Source organism: Bos grunniens, chromosome 23 (assembly GCF_055505025.1).
Source record: "Bos grunniens cultivar Pamir isolate PY7600 chromosome 23, Bosgru_T2T1.0, whole genome shotgun sequence".
Classification (NCBI taxonomy): Eukaryota; Metazoa; Chordata; class Mammalia; order Artiodactyla; family Bovidae; genus Bos; species Bos grunniens.
In genome coordinates this window covers 21,728,292-21,744,622 of record NC_141187.1, presented here as the reverse complement: position 1 = coordinate 21,744,622, position 16,331 = coordinate 21,728,292, and the positions used below count along the sequence as shown (strand labels likewise).

The window sequence follows — 16,331 nt, the reverse complement described above, 5'->3', positions numbered from 1 at the left end:
ATTTGCAATGAGAAGGAAAGAAAAGAGAAACTAGTGTGGAGTGGGAAGGGAAGGAGGTGAATATGGATTATAGAAAGATGCATGGGTACCTGACATATGGACAAGGAAGCAATCTACCTGTCCTCAGTAAGAAGAATCTCTAAATTCTTTACATGTGCACGTTCAAAGGCATATCCGTGCTGTTAGAGTACTTGACTGCTATAAAGAAGGAAGTAGTCTGTGTGCTCTGATGTGGAAAGATTTCAGTGATGCAGTATTAGAAGATGAACAAAAGCAAGTCATAGAATAGTGTGTATATATAGCCTTTCCCCTTTATATATGTAAACCAAACCCAAACCTGAGGTAGCCAACTTGGCCAAGTGGAAGCATGTATGTGTATTTTATGTGTAAATGCCCAGAAAATGGTCTGGAAAGATGCACACCATAATCAAGAGAGTGTTTCTCTGGGGGTGGGTGGCTTTGAGCAGAGACTTAAACATTTCACTCTATTCCATAATTATTAGAGTGGTTACAAGGAATAGTTAGGGAATGTGGGTTTGACATGTACACACTGCCATATTTAAAATTGATAGCCATTAAGGACCTACTGTACAGGGAACTCTGCTCAATGTTATGTAACAACCTAAATGGGAAAATAATTTGAAAAAGAATAGATAACATATATAAGTATAACCGAATCACTTTGCTGTACACCTGGAACTAACTCAACATTGTAAATCAAATATGTGCCAATATAAAATAAAAAGTTAAAAAAGAATTTGTATTTTTGTTATAAATAATGATTTTAAAAGAGCAATATTAAAGCAATAAGGGAACTTCCCTGGTGGTCCAGTGATTAAGCTTCACGCTCCCAGTTCAACGTTAGGGTTCTCCTGGTTGGGGAACTAAGATCCCACAGGCTACACGACACAGCCAAAAAAAAAAAAACAGTAGAAAGTGCCAGGTTGGGTGAGGGTTGGAGCGAAGGATCTGACAGTTGAACTGGGTTGTCTCCAAAGTGGGTCTCGGAATCTCAGGTGATTAGAGCCCAAGGGGGCCCGTCTTGTTTCAGGAAGTCCAAAACTTAGTTGGGGATCAGAATCATTGGGAAAGCTTAAAAACCAAATCAGACAAAAACAGATTCTTGGCCTCATTGCAGATCCACCTGATCTCAGGTGATGGGCTGGGGATGTGGATTTTCAAAAAGCTTCTCAAGGTAATGTTGATGTTGCAGTTGAGGCCCCAGGCTTGCTTTGAAGCTCTGATTTAATTCCCCTGCCTCTGTATCAAGGAGAGATGGAAGAATCTCGATCAAAGAGAACCAGCCTCAGGTTTTCTGGCTCCTGTTCTCCTCAGCTTTTTTCATTGACTGTGTCTCTTGATTTAGATGTCTTCCCTAACATCAGCTTTTAGGCATCATCTCAGCTTGTTTTTACATTTTATAGGGAATTTTCTTAAATGTTGTTTTTGAACTTTAACTGCCCTCCTTCCCATGCTTTGTTCTTAGGCGCTTAGGTGGCTGCAGGTCCATGCTCCATTGAGCCTGGCCTCAACAGATAGGAGCATCTGAAAGTATTAACTCTGTTGTTTAAAGCTCATTCAGAACACCAAGGGCCTGCCTCTGGTTTACAAAATAAAAAGAAAAGGTCATTTAGCTTTGTAAAGACAAAACCTTTGGAAAAAAAATCACACTTTGTCTATTGGTTAACGCCAACTGGGTCACCTGTAGTAGCAGCTTGAATATTTGTCATCCTGCCATCTCAGCTGATTTGTCCAGCTATCAATAAATGGCTACCCATTAGTTGGGTTGTAGCAGGAAGACACTATTCGGCAAGTTACTTTCCTTTTGCATTAAGATTTTAATGTGTAGCATTTTTAATATGAGTCCCAAAGTGCTTTCATGTTCATATTCTCCATTGATTTTATAATCAGTTTGCAGCTTCACTTTACAGATGGAAAAAAAGAAAGCTGAGGCAAAAGTCAGGCAACAAAACCAAAACTTTGCAGCCAGAAGATTAGACCCCCTGTGGAATTGTAGTCTGTTTTTTTTTCTCTCTTATGATGTAGCTGTTAAAAGGGCACAGTACTGGGGACTTCCCTGGTGGTTCAGTGGTTAAGAATCCACCTTCCAGTGCAGGAGACTTGGGTTCAATCCTTGGTTGAGAACTAGATCCCACATGCCACCAAGCAACTAAGCCCCTGTGTGCCACAACTAGAGAGAATGAATGAATGTTAAAAAAAAGTGGCACAGTACTGGTCAGACTTTTAATGGGAATGATGATGGTCGGGTAGGGATTGTTCCATCCTTTCTCCTCCTCTTCCTGTGTAACATCTTCTTAGCTTTTGTTCCTCCTTTCCCCCTTTTTTTTCTTTCAGCTTGGATTCCTCAGTACCACCAGGGCTCAACCAGAGCAGAAGGCACCAAGTCTCATTGGCAAATACCACCACGTCGACCGCATCACCGGCCAGGTGCTCACCTGTGACAAGTGTCCAGCAGGAACCTACGTGTCCGAGCACTGTACCAACACAAGCCTGCGTGTCTGCAGCAGCTGCCCCACGGGGACCTTTACCAGACACGAGAATGGCATCGAGAAATGCCACGAGTGTAGTCAGCGGTGCCCCTGGCCGATGATCGAGAAATTACCTTGTACTGCCTTGACTGACCGAGAATGCACTTGCCCACCTGGCATGTTCCAGTCGAATGGAACCTGCGCCCCCCACACGGTGTGCCCCGTGGGTTGGGGGGTGCGGAAGAAGGGGACAGAAATGGAGGACGTGCGGTGTAAGCAGTGTGCTCGGGGGACCTTCTCCGACGTGCCTTCCAGTGTGATGAGATGCAGAGCGTACACAGACTGTCTGAGTCAGAACATGGTGGTGATCAAGCTGGGGACCAAGGAGGCAGACAATGTCTGCGGCCTGCTCCCGTCCTCCTCCAGCACCGCCCCACCCTCCCCTGGCACAACCAGCCTTTCACGCCCTGAGCACACGGAACCCCACGATGTCCCTTCCTCCACTCTCATTCCCAAAGGTAACTTAACCTCATGAATCGTGTATGTGAGGAAGGCTCCGAGCCCTGTGGGGCGGTACCAAGAACGGGCGGGGAGCCACGATGCTTTCTCCATCTTGTCTATTCCAAAGTCACCCCTTGAAGATGGGGCTTGCCTTTTGTGGCTGTTTAAAGTCTAGCTTCCATGGACCTATTAGAAACATTGAGACTCAGAAGTGTTAGCTGTTAGGGAGGAATAAATATCTGAGAAGTAGGTGACATCAAGCTAGAAAATTAGAACCAGGAGAAACAAGGTCAGCATGTAGCCTTAGGGAAATCACTGAACTTCTGCAGGCCCTGGTCACAAACTTGTCAACCATATGACACCGTAAATGAGTGATTTGGCTCCTTTAAGGTCCCTTCAGATTAAAGGTTTTCTAACACCCAGCCAGTCCTGGGGAGACATAGCCGGAAGGTCAGGAGAAGGGGAGAAAAATACCACGACATCTGGAAGGGAAAGGTGAATGTTGGATCTGAGGGGAGTCCGAGAAAAGGAAGATCAGGCAGGAGTGTCAGGAAACAAGCAGATGTGTGTCATGTTGAAGGTAACTGGCGTTCACGTCTGGAAAAGAGTTTTTTATTTTTTTCCCATAGGACTTTATGTCCTTCATCAAGTATATCCCAGTTTTCCTCAGAATTCTTTGAATCTCAGGCAAGAATAACATTTAGCTTTTATTTTCAAATTCCTTTTGATTGAGTTTAATTTTCATGAGATGATGGCCGAAAACTGTCCAGCGAGCTCTCACATGCGGTTATGTTTGACCTTCTGATGAGACCCCATAAGGAAGGCCTTCTCACAACCGCCACTAGAAATGAAGAAGCAGCCTCAGAGAGCTCCCATGATCTCTCCAGGTTTCCTCAGGGGTCAGGTCCTGTCTCTCGGGACTTGAAATCCCTGGCTTTCACTCCTTAATGGAAAATTGCTTGTGGAAGCTTCTCTGAAAACAGTCCACTAAGCTGCCTGCCCAAATCTTGCTGCTCTATTACTAGCACATACTTAGCAAGTCCTGCTTTATTTTGTTCACTGAGAATCCCACCAAACCTTTCTCTGGTCCAACTTAGACTGGAGTTTGAACTCTTTCCTTTATCTTAGTCATGTTTTCATTTTACCACTGTATCTTGAAATAGCTAGTTGGTGGGAGAGGAAGAATAAAGAAATTAAAAGACAGCAGAATTCAATTGGAGCTAGTTTTCTAATAATCAAAACAAGAGTTGACGTGGTACGCGTGGCACAGGGGAAGCTACTGTGAAGCTCAGGCTTGGTCCCTGAGGATGCCCTTGCTTTTGGCAGGAGAGAGTGAGTTTAGCTGTTAAGCTGAGTTTTAACCTCTCACATAAAGGCATTGTCAAGGTCTTTGTGAAAATGTACAATATCATTTATTCTAAAGCTCCATAGGTCATCTCTTCTTGGATTATCTGACCTGGTTTGGAGATGACTAGGAAGAGGATGGAATGTGTAGATACCCCCCATATAGAAAAGCTCTTGCCCCCCTCCTTACTCTTTTTTTTCTAGGCATCAACTCAACAGAATCCAACTCTTCTGCCTCTGTTAGACCGAAGGTGCCAAGTGGCACCCAGGAGGGGACAGCCCCTGACAACACAAGCTCAGCGAGTGGGGAGGAGGGCGTGAACAAGACCTTCCCCAAGCTCCAGGTAGCGAACCACCAGCAAGGGCCCCACCACAGACACATCCTGAAGCTGCTGCCGTCCATGGAGGCCACTGGGGGTGAGAAGTCAAGCACGCCCATCAAAGGCCTCAAGAGGGGCCACCCCAGGCAGAACCCACACAAGCATTTTGACATCAACGAGCATCTTCCGTGGATGATTGTGCTTTTCCTGCTGCTGGTGCTGGTGGTGATAGTGGTGTGCAGTATCCGGAAAAGCTCGAGGACTCTCAAGAAGGGGCCCCGGCAGGATCCCAGCGCCATTGTGGAAAAGGCAGGGCTCAAGAAATCCATGGCCCCCACCCAGAACCGGGAGAAGTGGATCTACTACTGCAATGGCCACGGTGAGCCTGCCAAACTTGTTCCAAAAAGAGATTCCACAGTTTTTGGAATCTCTTTTTATACCAAGTACTGTTTGATCTGTTTGTGATAGGAGAAATCAGGTGGATAGCATGTGATGTGGTAATGTTCAGAGAGAATAACTCATCTCCCCTGGTTCCCCTGGGCATTTAAAGGACAGTTATTTCCGAATGAGACGTGACAGTGAACTTCAGGGTCTTTGTTCAACTTTGTCGTTTAACAGGTGAAGGGATCAAGTTCAGAGAGGTTTGGCTGCCTTGACCCAGGGGAATCAGTCTTTTGTTTCAGCGAAGGTGGGACTGAATCCGTATCTCCTGATGGAGGCTGCTGAGAAAATAGAGGGAGGAAAAAGGCAACTTGTCTGAAGTGCACTTTTTCAAATTTGAACCTTGCCTTTAGGTTCCTATCACTTTACCCACATGTATTTCCCCCCCCTTATATTTTTAGGATCTCATTTCTATTGGGAAGATAGGAAGGTTTTTTGGGTTTTAAACACCCAAAGCTTAGTATCTTGATCACCTGAGGCTGGCCCCATATCTCTTACCTAGTTATCAGTGTGTAGGAGTACGGGCTGGAGTATTTCAGCTTTTTCTCTTTGGAGGGCAAATCATAGCTAATGAAACTTGTCCTGGTAGCTAAGTGTGATCTGAAGGCTGCAGTTTTCAGACTGTGGCAGTAAAACTTCCATTTCTTTAATATTAAATAAGATTTCAGCCCAAGTTTTGATAATCCCATTCAGGATCTTTCTCCTTAAAGATAAAGGCATAAAGCTTAACTTCCTGTAAAGTGGTTTGACCTTTTGTATTGAGTCTTGAACTTGCTTATACTCTTTGGCCCAGCAGTTCTATTTCTGTGAATTTATCATAAAGATATAAATCAGAAATACTAAAACAAAAAAATTTAAGCACAAGGATTTTGAACTTTTAATTCAACATCATGTATAATAAATAAAAACCAAAAGTAATTGGAGGGTTGGTTTTAGGGAATTGACTAAATTGTGGCATATCCGTATTATGACTATGAATATTATGTTGAGGTTGAGGATTATGAGATTTTTTTTCTTTTTTAACCCATGACATGGGAAAATGTTTATACTAGATTAAAGAATAGAAAAAGCCACCATACTACGCACCTTATATAATATAATCTTAGCTATCTTAAAACTTGGGAATAAATTCCGAAAAGAAATATGCCAAAGTGACGATGAAGTTTCTTTCAGTTTGGTGGTGTTTATGTGGATTTATCCCTTATTGGTTTTGTTTTTTACCCAAATTTTCTTTAATAAGCACATGCTAGGCTTATAATCAGAAATGTGGAGGAAGTTTAACAAAACAACTCATTTTATTTCCCTTTGCTAATTTGTGTGAATGTCAAACCAAGTGAAAGACGGGTGAACTTCCTACTTGGGATGAGCCTGCACAGATTTGAATGAAACAACCTTTTGCTGGCAGCTGAAGAAGGAAGACTCCAATTCTCCCTTTTTTAAAAAAATCATTTTTATATGGATATAATTGCAAAAACACACAAGAATTGCAAAATCAGTACAAAGAATATATTCATGTCCCCACTTGACCTATTGCTAACATTTTGCCCTTCTGCATTATCATTTGCTCTTTTTCTATAAAAATATATATGTTTTATGTTATAAAATGTGCCAGGTAATTTAGTTATATATAAAATGTCATGTAACATAATATGCAATATATAGGTAATTTCCCTGATGGCTCAGATGGTAAAGAATCTGCCTGCAATGTGGGAGACCTGTGTTCATTCCCTGGGTGAGGAAGATCCGCTGGAGAAGGGCTTGGCTACCCAGTATTCTTGCCTGGAGAATTCTATGGACAGAGAAGCCTGGAGGGCTAGACATAAAATAGTTTTTCTGAACCATTTCATGAACATTTATGGCAGATACTTCAGTATTTATTTCCTAACAAAAGGATATAGTCTTAAAGAATAGCAGTTTTCAACTTCAATAAGTTTAACATGGATACAATATTTTAATTTACCATGCATATTCCTCAGTTGTCAGCTGACCCAGTAAAAGGCCTGTGATAGACAGTGTACTTTTTCCTGTGATATAGGGTCTTGCCTAAGATCTGATATTTCATTAAATTGTCCTTTAAGTGGCCAGGCAGAACCTTTGTTCTAATATATAGTTAGCAGAAAACAATGTGTCCATTCTGTTCAATTAAAGAAGCGACTCCATTCTTTCAGTAGCTGTGTTTATGGATTAGGTTATGGACAGCTGTATTTCTAAAAGTCTCTTGTGGTGTAGTTTTCAGAATTCTCGAGAATACAGGAAATTATAGAAGTAAATCTAGTCCAGCAACACAAAGCAACTTAATACAACGATCTTAGGCGTTTTTATGGCCGCCGTAACCTTGTAAACTACCATGTCTGTGTCCTTGAAACAATCCTATTTTGTAGAAAGAATGGAAAAGCCAAATCAAACAATACCTGACCCTACCTTCTGAGGAAGCAGAGCTTCAGCATTCTGTTTTTCCAGCTAAATCACAGTCATCTCATTCAGATGTTACTATCTCTTTCAGCAGTTTAACCTTTTTCTCTAGGATTTTGCCTTGGGAGGTTTATATTTAAGATTTTTTTTTTTAAAGGAAGATCTGTTCTTTCCAAATTGCTGTCCTCAAAGGTACACTCAGGTAAAATCCCATAACAAAGAGAGGTTCTGTTTCAGAAAAACCATTCCAGGTGCTCAGAGAGGCCTCTGGAAACAATACCTTGTTGATCTGATTGCAGTGAGTTCTGGGCAGCAGATAATCCTGTATAGTAAGATCATTTTCTGGTCCTTATCCATTTCACACTGAATTGTTCAGGAGGATAAGGGTAAGGATAAAATCACCTAGTCCTGGGTGTTCTGTATAAGAGGTCATTACCCCTTGCTCACCTTAAGCAGACGGTGCTGTATTCCTGAATGCCCTGTAGACCCCAGCACTCTGAAGCCAGACCAGTGGTTCCTACCTTTCTCATCAAGACCATCTCTTTTGTGGGGGGAATCCTCTCACCCCTTATGGATTTATGGTTCTAAAGTTGAATTCCACAAAACTGCTACCCTACTTTCATGGAATCCTAGTGCTGGAAACACAAGATGAGGTCTTACGTGGCCAGGAGGAAGGGAGACTGAGAATGCTGTGGCATTTTGTGTGTTTTATATGTTTCCTTCACTTCTAAAGTCATAGCAATTTTTTGCTTGGCCAGTTGGCACTGTACTCCTTTGGGCTTGGTCCAGTGTAGGAGAATTTGTCTTTGTTCAAATTTTTATTCATTTATTTAATTTTGTTTGTGCTGGATCTTCCTTCGTTTCTGCACCAGGGCTTTCTCTAGTTGTGGCGAGCAGGGGTACTCTCTAGCTGTGATGCACAGGCTTCTTCCTGCAGTGGCTTCTCTTGTTGAGGAGCGCAGGCTCTATGGCACTCGGGCGTCAGTAGTTGCGGCTCTCAGACTCTCGAGCACAGGCTCAATAGTTGTGGTGCAGGGCTTAGCTCCCCTGTGGCATGTGAGATCTTCCCAAACCAGGCCTCAAACTCGGGATCGAACTGGTCTTTATTGGGCTTATGAAGGAAGACCATTTCCCGGTTTCACAGCTCTGCAGAACTTCACCCTCTTTCCAGGAGAAGCAGTAAGAAACAATCAAATTGTAGGAAGGGAACTGTGATTGTGTTTCTCTTATAAATATTTCTCCGAAGTTGCAGGGGTTAGTTGGGGACAAATGCAGTAACTGGAAGCTGTGCCCTGGATGTATCTGAACAACATTAATATACTCTTCAATCAGATTTCAAGAATGACATAACATTTCATCTGAATTATTAAAGCCACCATAAGCAGTGTTCAGAAATGAAGAACAAATGAAGTGCATTAGGAATTCAATAATGAGTACTTTTCCACTTTACATGTTTCTCTGAAGTGGGACTAGGGGGTGTTTGCTACTACCCACACAGGCAAGATCTTGAGGTGATTTGGGGTGCAAATCACCCAAATAAACTGTGACTTTCTAATATGATTTTCTAACCTTATAAGAAAGGTTTCTGCCACCATTAAGTTTTCATTGTCTACTTTTCTTTAACAATGACTGGTACCGTCCTTGGGCTTACGTGGTGGCTCAGTCAGTAAAGCATCCACCTGTCAAATGCTGGAGACACAAGAGACTCTGGTTTGATCCCTGGGTCGAGAAGATGCCCTGGAGAAAGAAATGGCAACCCACTCTAGTATTCTTGCCCAGGAAATCCCATGGACAGAGGAGTCTGGCGGGCTATCATCCTTACTGAATGCCATATCCTGTTCTAAACATTTTTATAAGTTTAACTTAATTTTCTTAACCCTATGAGGTGAGCTACTGCCATCACCATTTTCACTTCAGTTCAGTCACTCAGTCGTGTCCAACTCTTCGCGACCCCATGAACTAACTGCACCACGCCAGGCCTCCCTGTCCATCACCAACTCCTGGAGTTCACCCAGATTCATGTCCATCAAGTCGGTGATGCCATCCAGCCATCTCAGCCTCTGTCGTCCCCTTCTCCTCCTGCCCCCAATCCCTCCCAGCATCAGAGTCTTTTCCAATGAGTCAGCTCTTCGCATGAGGTGGCCAAAGTACTGGAGTTTCAGCTTTAGCATCATTCCTTCCAAAGAAATCCCAGGGCTGATCTTCAGAATGGACTGGTTGGATCTCCATGCAGTCCAAGGGACTCTCAAGAGTCTTCTCCAACACCACAGTTCAAAAGCATCAATTCTTCGGCACTCAGCTTTATTCACAGTCCAACTCTCACATCCATACATGACCACTGGAAAAACCATAGCCTTGACTAGATGGACCTTTGTTGGCAAAGTAATGTCTCTGCTTTTGAATATGCTGTCGAGGTTGATCATAACTTTCCTTTCAAGGAGTAAGCGTCTTTTAATTTCATGGCTGCAGTCACCATCTGCAGTGATTTTGGAGCCCAGAAAAATAAAGTCTGACACTGTTTCCACTGTTTCCCCATCTATTTCCCATGAAGTGATGGGACCGGATGCCATGATCTTCGTTTTCTGAATGTTGAGCTTTAAGCCAACTTTTTCACTCTCCTCTTTCACTTTCATCAAGAGGCTCTTTAGTTCCTCTTCACTTTCTGCCATAAGGGTGGTGTCATCTGCATATTTGAGGTTATTGATATTTATCCTGGCAATCTTGATTCCAGCTTGTGCTTCTTCCAGCCCAGTGTTTCTCATGATGTACTCTGCATATAAATTAAATAAGCAGGGTGACAATATACAGCCTTGACGTACTCCTTTTCCTATTTGGAACCAATCTGTTGTTTCATGTCCAGTTCTAACTGGTGGGAAAACCGAGGTGCGGAGAGTCACTTGCCCAGGGTCACACAGCTATAAAGAAATAGTGCCAGGTTTTAATCTCAGGCACTGATCTGACTGTGGACACTGCTCTCTGATTCTCAGAGTCTGGATTTATAAAAAAATCTGGATTTTAATTTTTCCAATGTTAGAAATTTCTAGGTTTCTGTGGTTGACTTTTTTTTTTTTACCATGCCCAATCAAGAAAAATTTACTTCCCTTAGCAAAACCCAACTTGTTCTGAAATAAAACAACCATAAAATTGTCATCAGTAATGAGTTTGCCTCCACGGAAGCCACTCCGATTTCCTCCTTCTCCCTTTTTCTTGGATTGCTTGCAGTGGAAGCATTCTCAAGCCAGGTACCCAAGGGCTGCAGGCTCTGAGGGCCGTTTGGAAACAGAAAAGCTGTTTCAAAGAAGTCCGAGGTGATGGAGTTGTGCTCATAGGAGCTCACATCTGTTGAACTTGGTAGTGCTTTTCTCAGCCCTGGATGGCAGCAGCAGTAGCAGCAGCTGCAACCGAGAAACCTTCCTTGCTTTGCCAGAAGCCTCCTGGACTCCAGATTCCAGACAGTCATCCTGTCTGTCAGCCCACATTTCCTATGGGAAGTAGCCTTGAAGTGTAAACACCGGGGAGCCGGGCTGAAGGGAGCAGATTCTTCCATTGACGAGGCTGCCCAGTCCTTGCTGTGTCCTTAGGGCTGCAGTCATCTCACGGGGAATAGGCAGGAGCAGGCGGGCTGCTTTCCAGTCCCCAACTCTCCACCCTCTGTCTTTGCCACCTCTGCTTCCAGTAATGCTATTTCCAGCAGACGGCACCTTTCGGTGGATTCTAGGATGTTTGAGAATTATAAAGCACACACAGCCATTGTAGGAGAAAAGCCTCTTACCCCGACAACTTGAAAAGCATTACCTCGTGCAGAGTGGAGGGAGGTGTGGCCTTTGCTCTTAGAAGGCTGCTGTCCTTCCCAAGCCCACCCTATGGTGACTTCTTCCTCTAGACTTTAGAGGACAGGTATTTATGTTTTATGGAGGAGGAAACGGCAACCCACTCCTGTTACTCTTGCTGGGAAAATCCCATGGACAGAGGAGCCTGGCTAGCTACAGTCCCTGGGGTTCCAAAGAGTCAGACACGACTGAGCTACTGAGCATATTTGTTTTTGATGTATATTTTAGTCTCTCATTTATCTAACTAACAGTTTTTGAATTTAAGCTATTTGGGATACTGGAAAAACACATCAGCATTTTCACCACGTAGGGCTAAAATACAAGCAGGGAAAAAAAGTTCCTTACCAGTGAGTGTCCTTGAATCAACCTGGTCAGGTTTATGTAAGCAGATTTTGCAGAGGAGGAAGAGTTGCTAGAATTCTGTTGATCGCTCTTCATGAGTAATTAGTTATTACCCTTGTAATGTGTGTACAGAATTGGATGTGTTGGGTTGCTAATATGTCAAATTGTAAAAAGTAGGTGGGTTCGAGTTTACAAATTAAAAAAATTCTTACTATATTTTGTCAAATTAAAGATGCCACTGATTGTGGATGCACTGTTATTTTATAAGGAAAATAAGGAAAAAAACAAAAAACTGCAACTGAGCTATGGAAAGGCATTGATTAAAAACATATCACTTATATGTAGAATCTAAAAAAATGATACAAATGAACTTATTTACAAAACAGGCTCACAGATATGGAGAATAAATGTGGTTACCAAAGGGAGAAGGGGTGAGTGAGGGATAAATTAGGAGATTGAGATTAACAGATACACACTACTATCTATATATAGGGCTTCCCTGTGGCTCAGCTGGGAAAGAATCCACCTGCAATGTGGGTGACCTGGGTTTGATCCCTGAGTTGGGAAGATCCCCTGGAGAAGGGAAAAGCTACCCACTGCAGTTTTCTGTCCTGGAGAATTCCATGGACTATAGAGTTCATGGAGTCGCAAAGAGTCAGAAACAACTGAGCGACTTTCACTATATATAAAATAGATAAATGATAAGGTCCTACCAAATAGCACGAGGAACTATATTCAATATCTTGTAATAGCCTATACTGGAAAAGAATCTGAAAAAGAGTATCTGTCTTATCTGTCAGCCTGTCTGTGTATCTGAATCACTTTTCTGTATGCCTGAAATATTATAAGTCAGCTGTACTGCAATTTTTAAAAAGTGCTTTCAGATATCTTAGAATGTCTAAAATATGGTGGCAATCTTTTAGCCCCAGTCCTGCCTCTTCTCCATGAAGTCTGACAGCCTGATTCTAACTGCGTTGTTCAGTTCTGAGTTTTCCGCTATGGCCTGTTGGCTCCCTGGGTTCCCTTCTTCCTTCCTTTGGGTCTCCTCCCACTGCTCTGGCTGTTCCTTCTTCAACTCCTTGGCTAGGTCCTCCTCTTGGACTCCACCTCTGAATAACGGAGAGCAGGCTCCATTTGCACACATTCCCTCCCTGGTTGACCCATGGCTTTACATACCATTTATCCGCTGCTCATTTCCAGGTGCATCTTCCCAGCCTGGATCCTGCACCTGAACTCAGGCAGAATGCCTCCCACCTGCCTGATGGACCCAGATGTCCAATAGGCACCTCCCACTTCAGATGGGAAAATCTGAATCCTGAACCATCCAGTCCACATCAGTTACCCAGTGCAGAAGATGGTGCCTCCAGTCTTCCCCCTGATTAAAGCAGAACCTTAAAGTCATCCCTAGGTTGGGAAGATCGCCTGGAGTAGGAAATGGCAACCTACTCCAGTATTCTTGCCTGGAGAATTTCAAGGACAGAAAAGCCTGGTGGGCTGCAGTCCATGGGGTTGCAAAGAGTCGGATACGACTGAGCACTCATGCGTGTTAGAGTCATCCTTAACTCCTTTCCTTCTTTCTCACCCCATATTAGATCCATTAGCCAATCCCACCTGCTCTACCTTCAAAACAGATGCAGAAGCTGACCATTTCCCCTCCTTTTCACAGCCACCACCCTGGCCCAAGCCACTGTCACCTCTCTCCTGAATCATTGCCTTGACATCTTAACTGGTTGCTCCGCTTTTGCCTGTGGCCCTTTTAGTTTATTCTTGACACAATGGCCAGAGTGATCCTGTTCGATGTAAGTCAGATAGTGTCATTCGTGTCATTGAAAAGTCAAAGACCCCAGTGACTTTCCTTTGCATGCACAGCAGCAGCCTGGAGGCCCAGTGTGATCTGTGCTCCCCTGCCAGCCAGTCAGCTCCAGCCTCCAGTGCCTACCATGTTCCCCATGGCTCACTTGCTCCAGCCACACCGGCCTTCCTGCCCTTCAGTGTACGGGTCAACACCCTTCCTCCCTTCGCATCTGGTGTTCTCCCACAGGGCTCACTCCCTCACCTCTAGGGCTTGATTCCAACGTTAGCTCAGTGGACCCTTCTCTGAGATACCAGGGAGCAGGCCCGTATCTAAAATTGCAGCCCAGCCTGCTCCATCACTTTCCCTCTGCTTTCTTTTCTTCCCTAGCTCTCCTGGCTGGCTGTCTAACACATGGAATTTCATTACTTCCCGTATCCCCCAACTGAATGTAGGCTTCACCAGGGAAGGATTTTGTGTTGCTTCATTCATTGCCACTGCCCAGTGCCTAGAATTGTGTCTGATGCTCAGTAAGAGCTCAATGCATTTTTATTGAATGAATAAATCAGCATCTTTAGATACAGGCTAAGATAAAGGAAGAGGGCATTTTTGGCTTTGTGTTTTTTTGTGTGTGTGTTCCTCTGAGAAATGAAAGAAAAGGTTATTAGTTGTTCTCACAGCCTCAGTGAAATTGATATCTTCCATCTGGAAAACCATCTACTGTCTTGACAGAGTTTGCCCTTGGTAAACAGCTCCTCCGTAAACCACGAGACCTTTGCACGGTGGTTTTTAGCGGCTCCCTAGATTCATCTGAGCTTGTAATGATTGCCCATTGAACCTCCAACAAAATAGTGATGAATTCTGCCTTGGAAACCACGTTAGGGTTTCAAATGAAATCGAAACAGTTCCCCCAGCTTTTCACCTCCACAGGGAAGGAGTATTTTTAACTTGGGGCAAACCAAGTTCCCGGTGTGGATCAAGCAGTTTTCCGTGTGATGCTTTTGGGAGTGATCGTTGTAGACACAGTGTGTTTTTATTTTTATGTTTTGACCATGCGGGATCTTAGCTCCTCCACCAGAAATTGAACCTGTGCCCCCTGCAGTGGAAGCGCAGAGTCTTAACCACTGGATTGCCAGGGAAGTCCCGATAGAGCATGTTCTAACCGTCCTATGACATGCTGGTTACTGCAAAACACATTCATGTGTGCGGTGTCTGCTTTTAGGAGCATTTACTGTGTTATCAGGCCAGACAGACCGTGACTTGGATAGCTTATCTCTGGAGGAGGTTTCCACCCTGGTGGGACCTCTTTGCCTCATGAGCTCTGGGCTCAGATGTGCAAACAGTGGACCACCCTCCATGGAACCCCTGGCAGAGGGAGAGGTTCTTGCACAACACCTGGGTTCCTGTGCCGGGAAGCCTGGGTTCCCCTCACTGAAAGCCACACGTTGGCCTAACTTCTGATCATGATAAAGACTGTCGATCTGGCCAGACCACACAGCAAGGATGTGATAGCCTTTGGTCCCTCACATTCTCAGGGGTTTAAGTTACAGACTAAGGGGATGATAAATGGTGGGGGTGAGCAGTTTAGGCAAGAGGGACGGGATGACAAAATGGCTCCCATTCATTCATTCAGAGATGCTCATTGTACTTTTTATTATTGCTAGGTTCCGGGAGTTGGTGGGGATCATGGTGATGAGAGCAGGCGTGGGGCTCAGGCAAAAGAGGCCCAGAAAAGGCATCTCTGAGAACATGAGCGTTGCACAGGGCATCATGGAATGCTAAAGCTAGGCTTTTATTCAGATTTCTGAACTTGACCTCCGTTGCTATACAAACATTATCTGTGTTGTGTCCGTCTTTGCCCTGTGTCTGCTGTTGGCAAACTTGAGATTACAACATGTGTTGGTGAAGAGCATGTTTGGGGTCAGGAGTCAGGCTGGGGGTAGAAGTGAAGTGGTTTTGAGCTCATGTGTCCTGTTTTCCTGAGACATGTATGTCTCAGGAGACTGTGTGTGTATGTGTGTCTGTGTGTGTGTGTCTGTGTCTGTGTGTGTGTGTGTGTGTAGAAACCAGCACAGGGATAACTGTGGAGTCATCTGTCCTGGGAAGAGTTTGTGTACTAATTGCCTCCATGAGAGTTTTTTCATTATTTGTCCCTCCTCTTCCCCCACTTCTTTTTCTAGAAGGATAATGAGAACTGCTATACATTTCACAAGGATGGGGGATACAGTGGAAATCTTTTTAAATGATGAGAATGTAGTACCAGCAAAAAGCTTATACTAAACACATTCATCCCTTCGATGTACTCACTCCTGTACCTCATGGTTGTGTAGCATGGAATTCAGAGGGCTGTATCGTGGGGTCCACACGACCTCTGTTTCCTCCAGGTCTTTCATCACTGTTTCTTGTGTTTCTTCCAGGGAAGGCTTTACAGTGGCTTCTTAATGATGGCACTCATTTCAGATGTTTATCTCCAAAAGAACGGAGCTTTAATACTTTCTTTATAAAAGTCAGTTCGGGTTGTTATTAAAAGAGGACGAACCCTTTCTTGCATGCTGGCATTGACATGGAGCTTGAAAAGAAATGAGCCTCCAGAGAGGATTGTCACCCAGATCATATCTAACTCAGGGTTTTATAATGTTTGGGAAAATACTGTGTCTTTCATGATAACCTCATCCCTTTTTCTTGAGCTCCCTCAGGGTGGAGCTGGGCATTCTGCTCACTCAGAAGAGGGAGCCCCTGAGTGCTATCTTGATACTCTGCGAGTGGCAGGGGAGGCGGCATTGACCTTTCACCCGTCCCTTTCTGTGGGTGGCTATTGTCTTGTGCAATGATGCCCCTTCGGACATATACTAGAGAGATT

At 44.0% G+C, this 16,331-nt stretch overlaps 1 protein-coding gene across 2 annotated transcripts in view; it reads left to right on the top strand.

Annotated features, from left to right (window-relative positions):
- TNFRSF21 (TNF receptor superfamily member 21) overlaps window positions 1-16,331 on the top strand; it is a 63,811-nt gene that overhangs the window by 15,371 nt on the left and 32,109 nt on the right. For both annotated transcript variants that reach the window (XM_086372036.1, XM_086372035.1), the window contains exons 2-3: window positions 2,356-3,007; window positions 4,539-5,033. In XM_086372036.1, coding sequence (XP_086228162.1) covers window positions 2,356-3,007; window positions 4,539-5,033 — 1,147 coding nt within the window. The remainder of the gene's footprint in view (window positions 1-2,355; window positions 3,008-4,538; window positions 5,034-16,331) is intronic.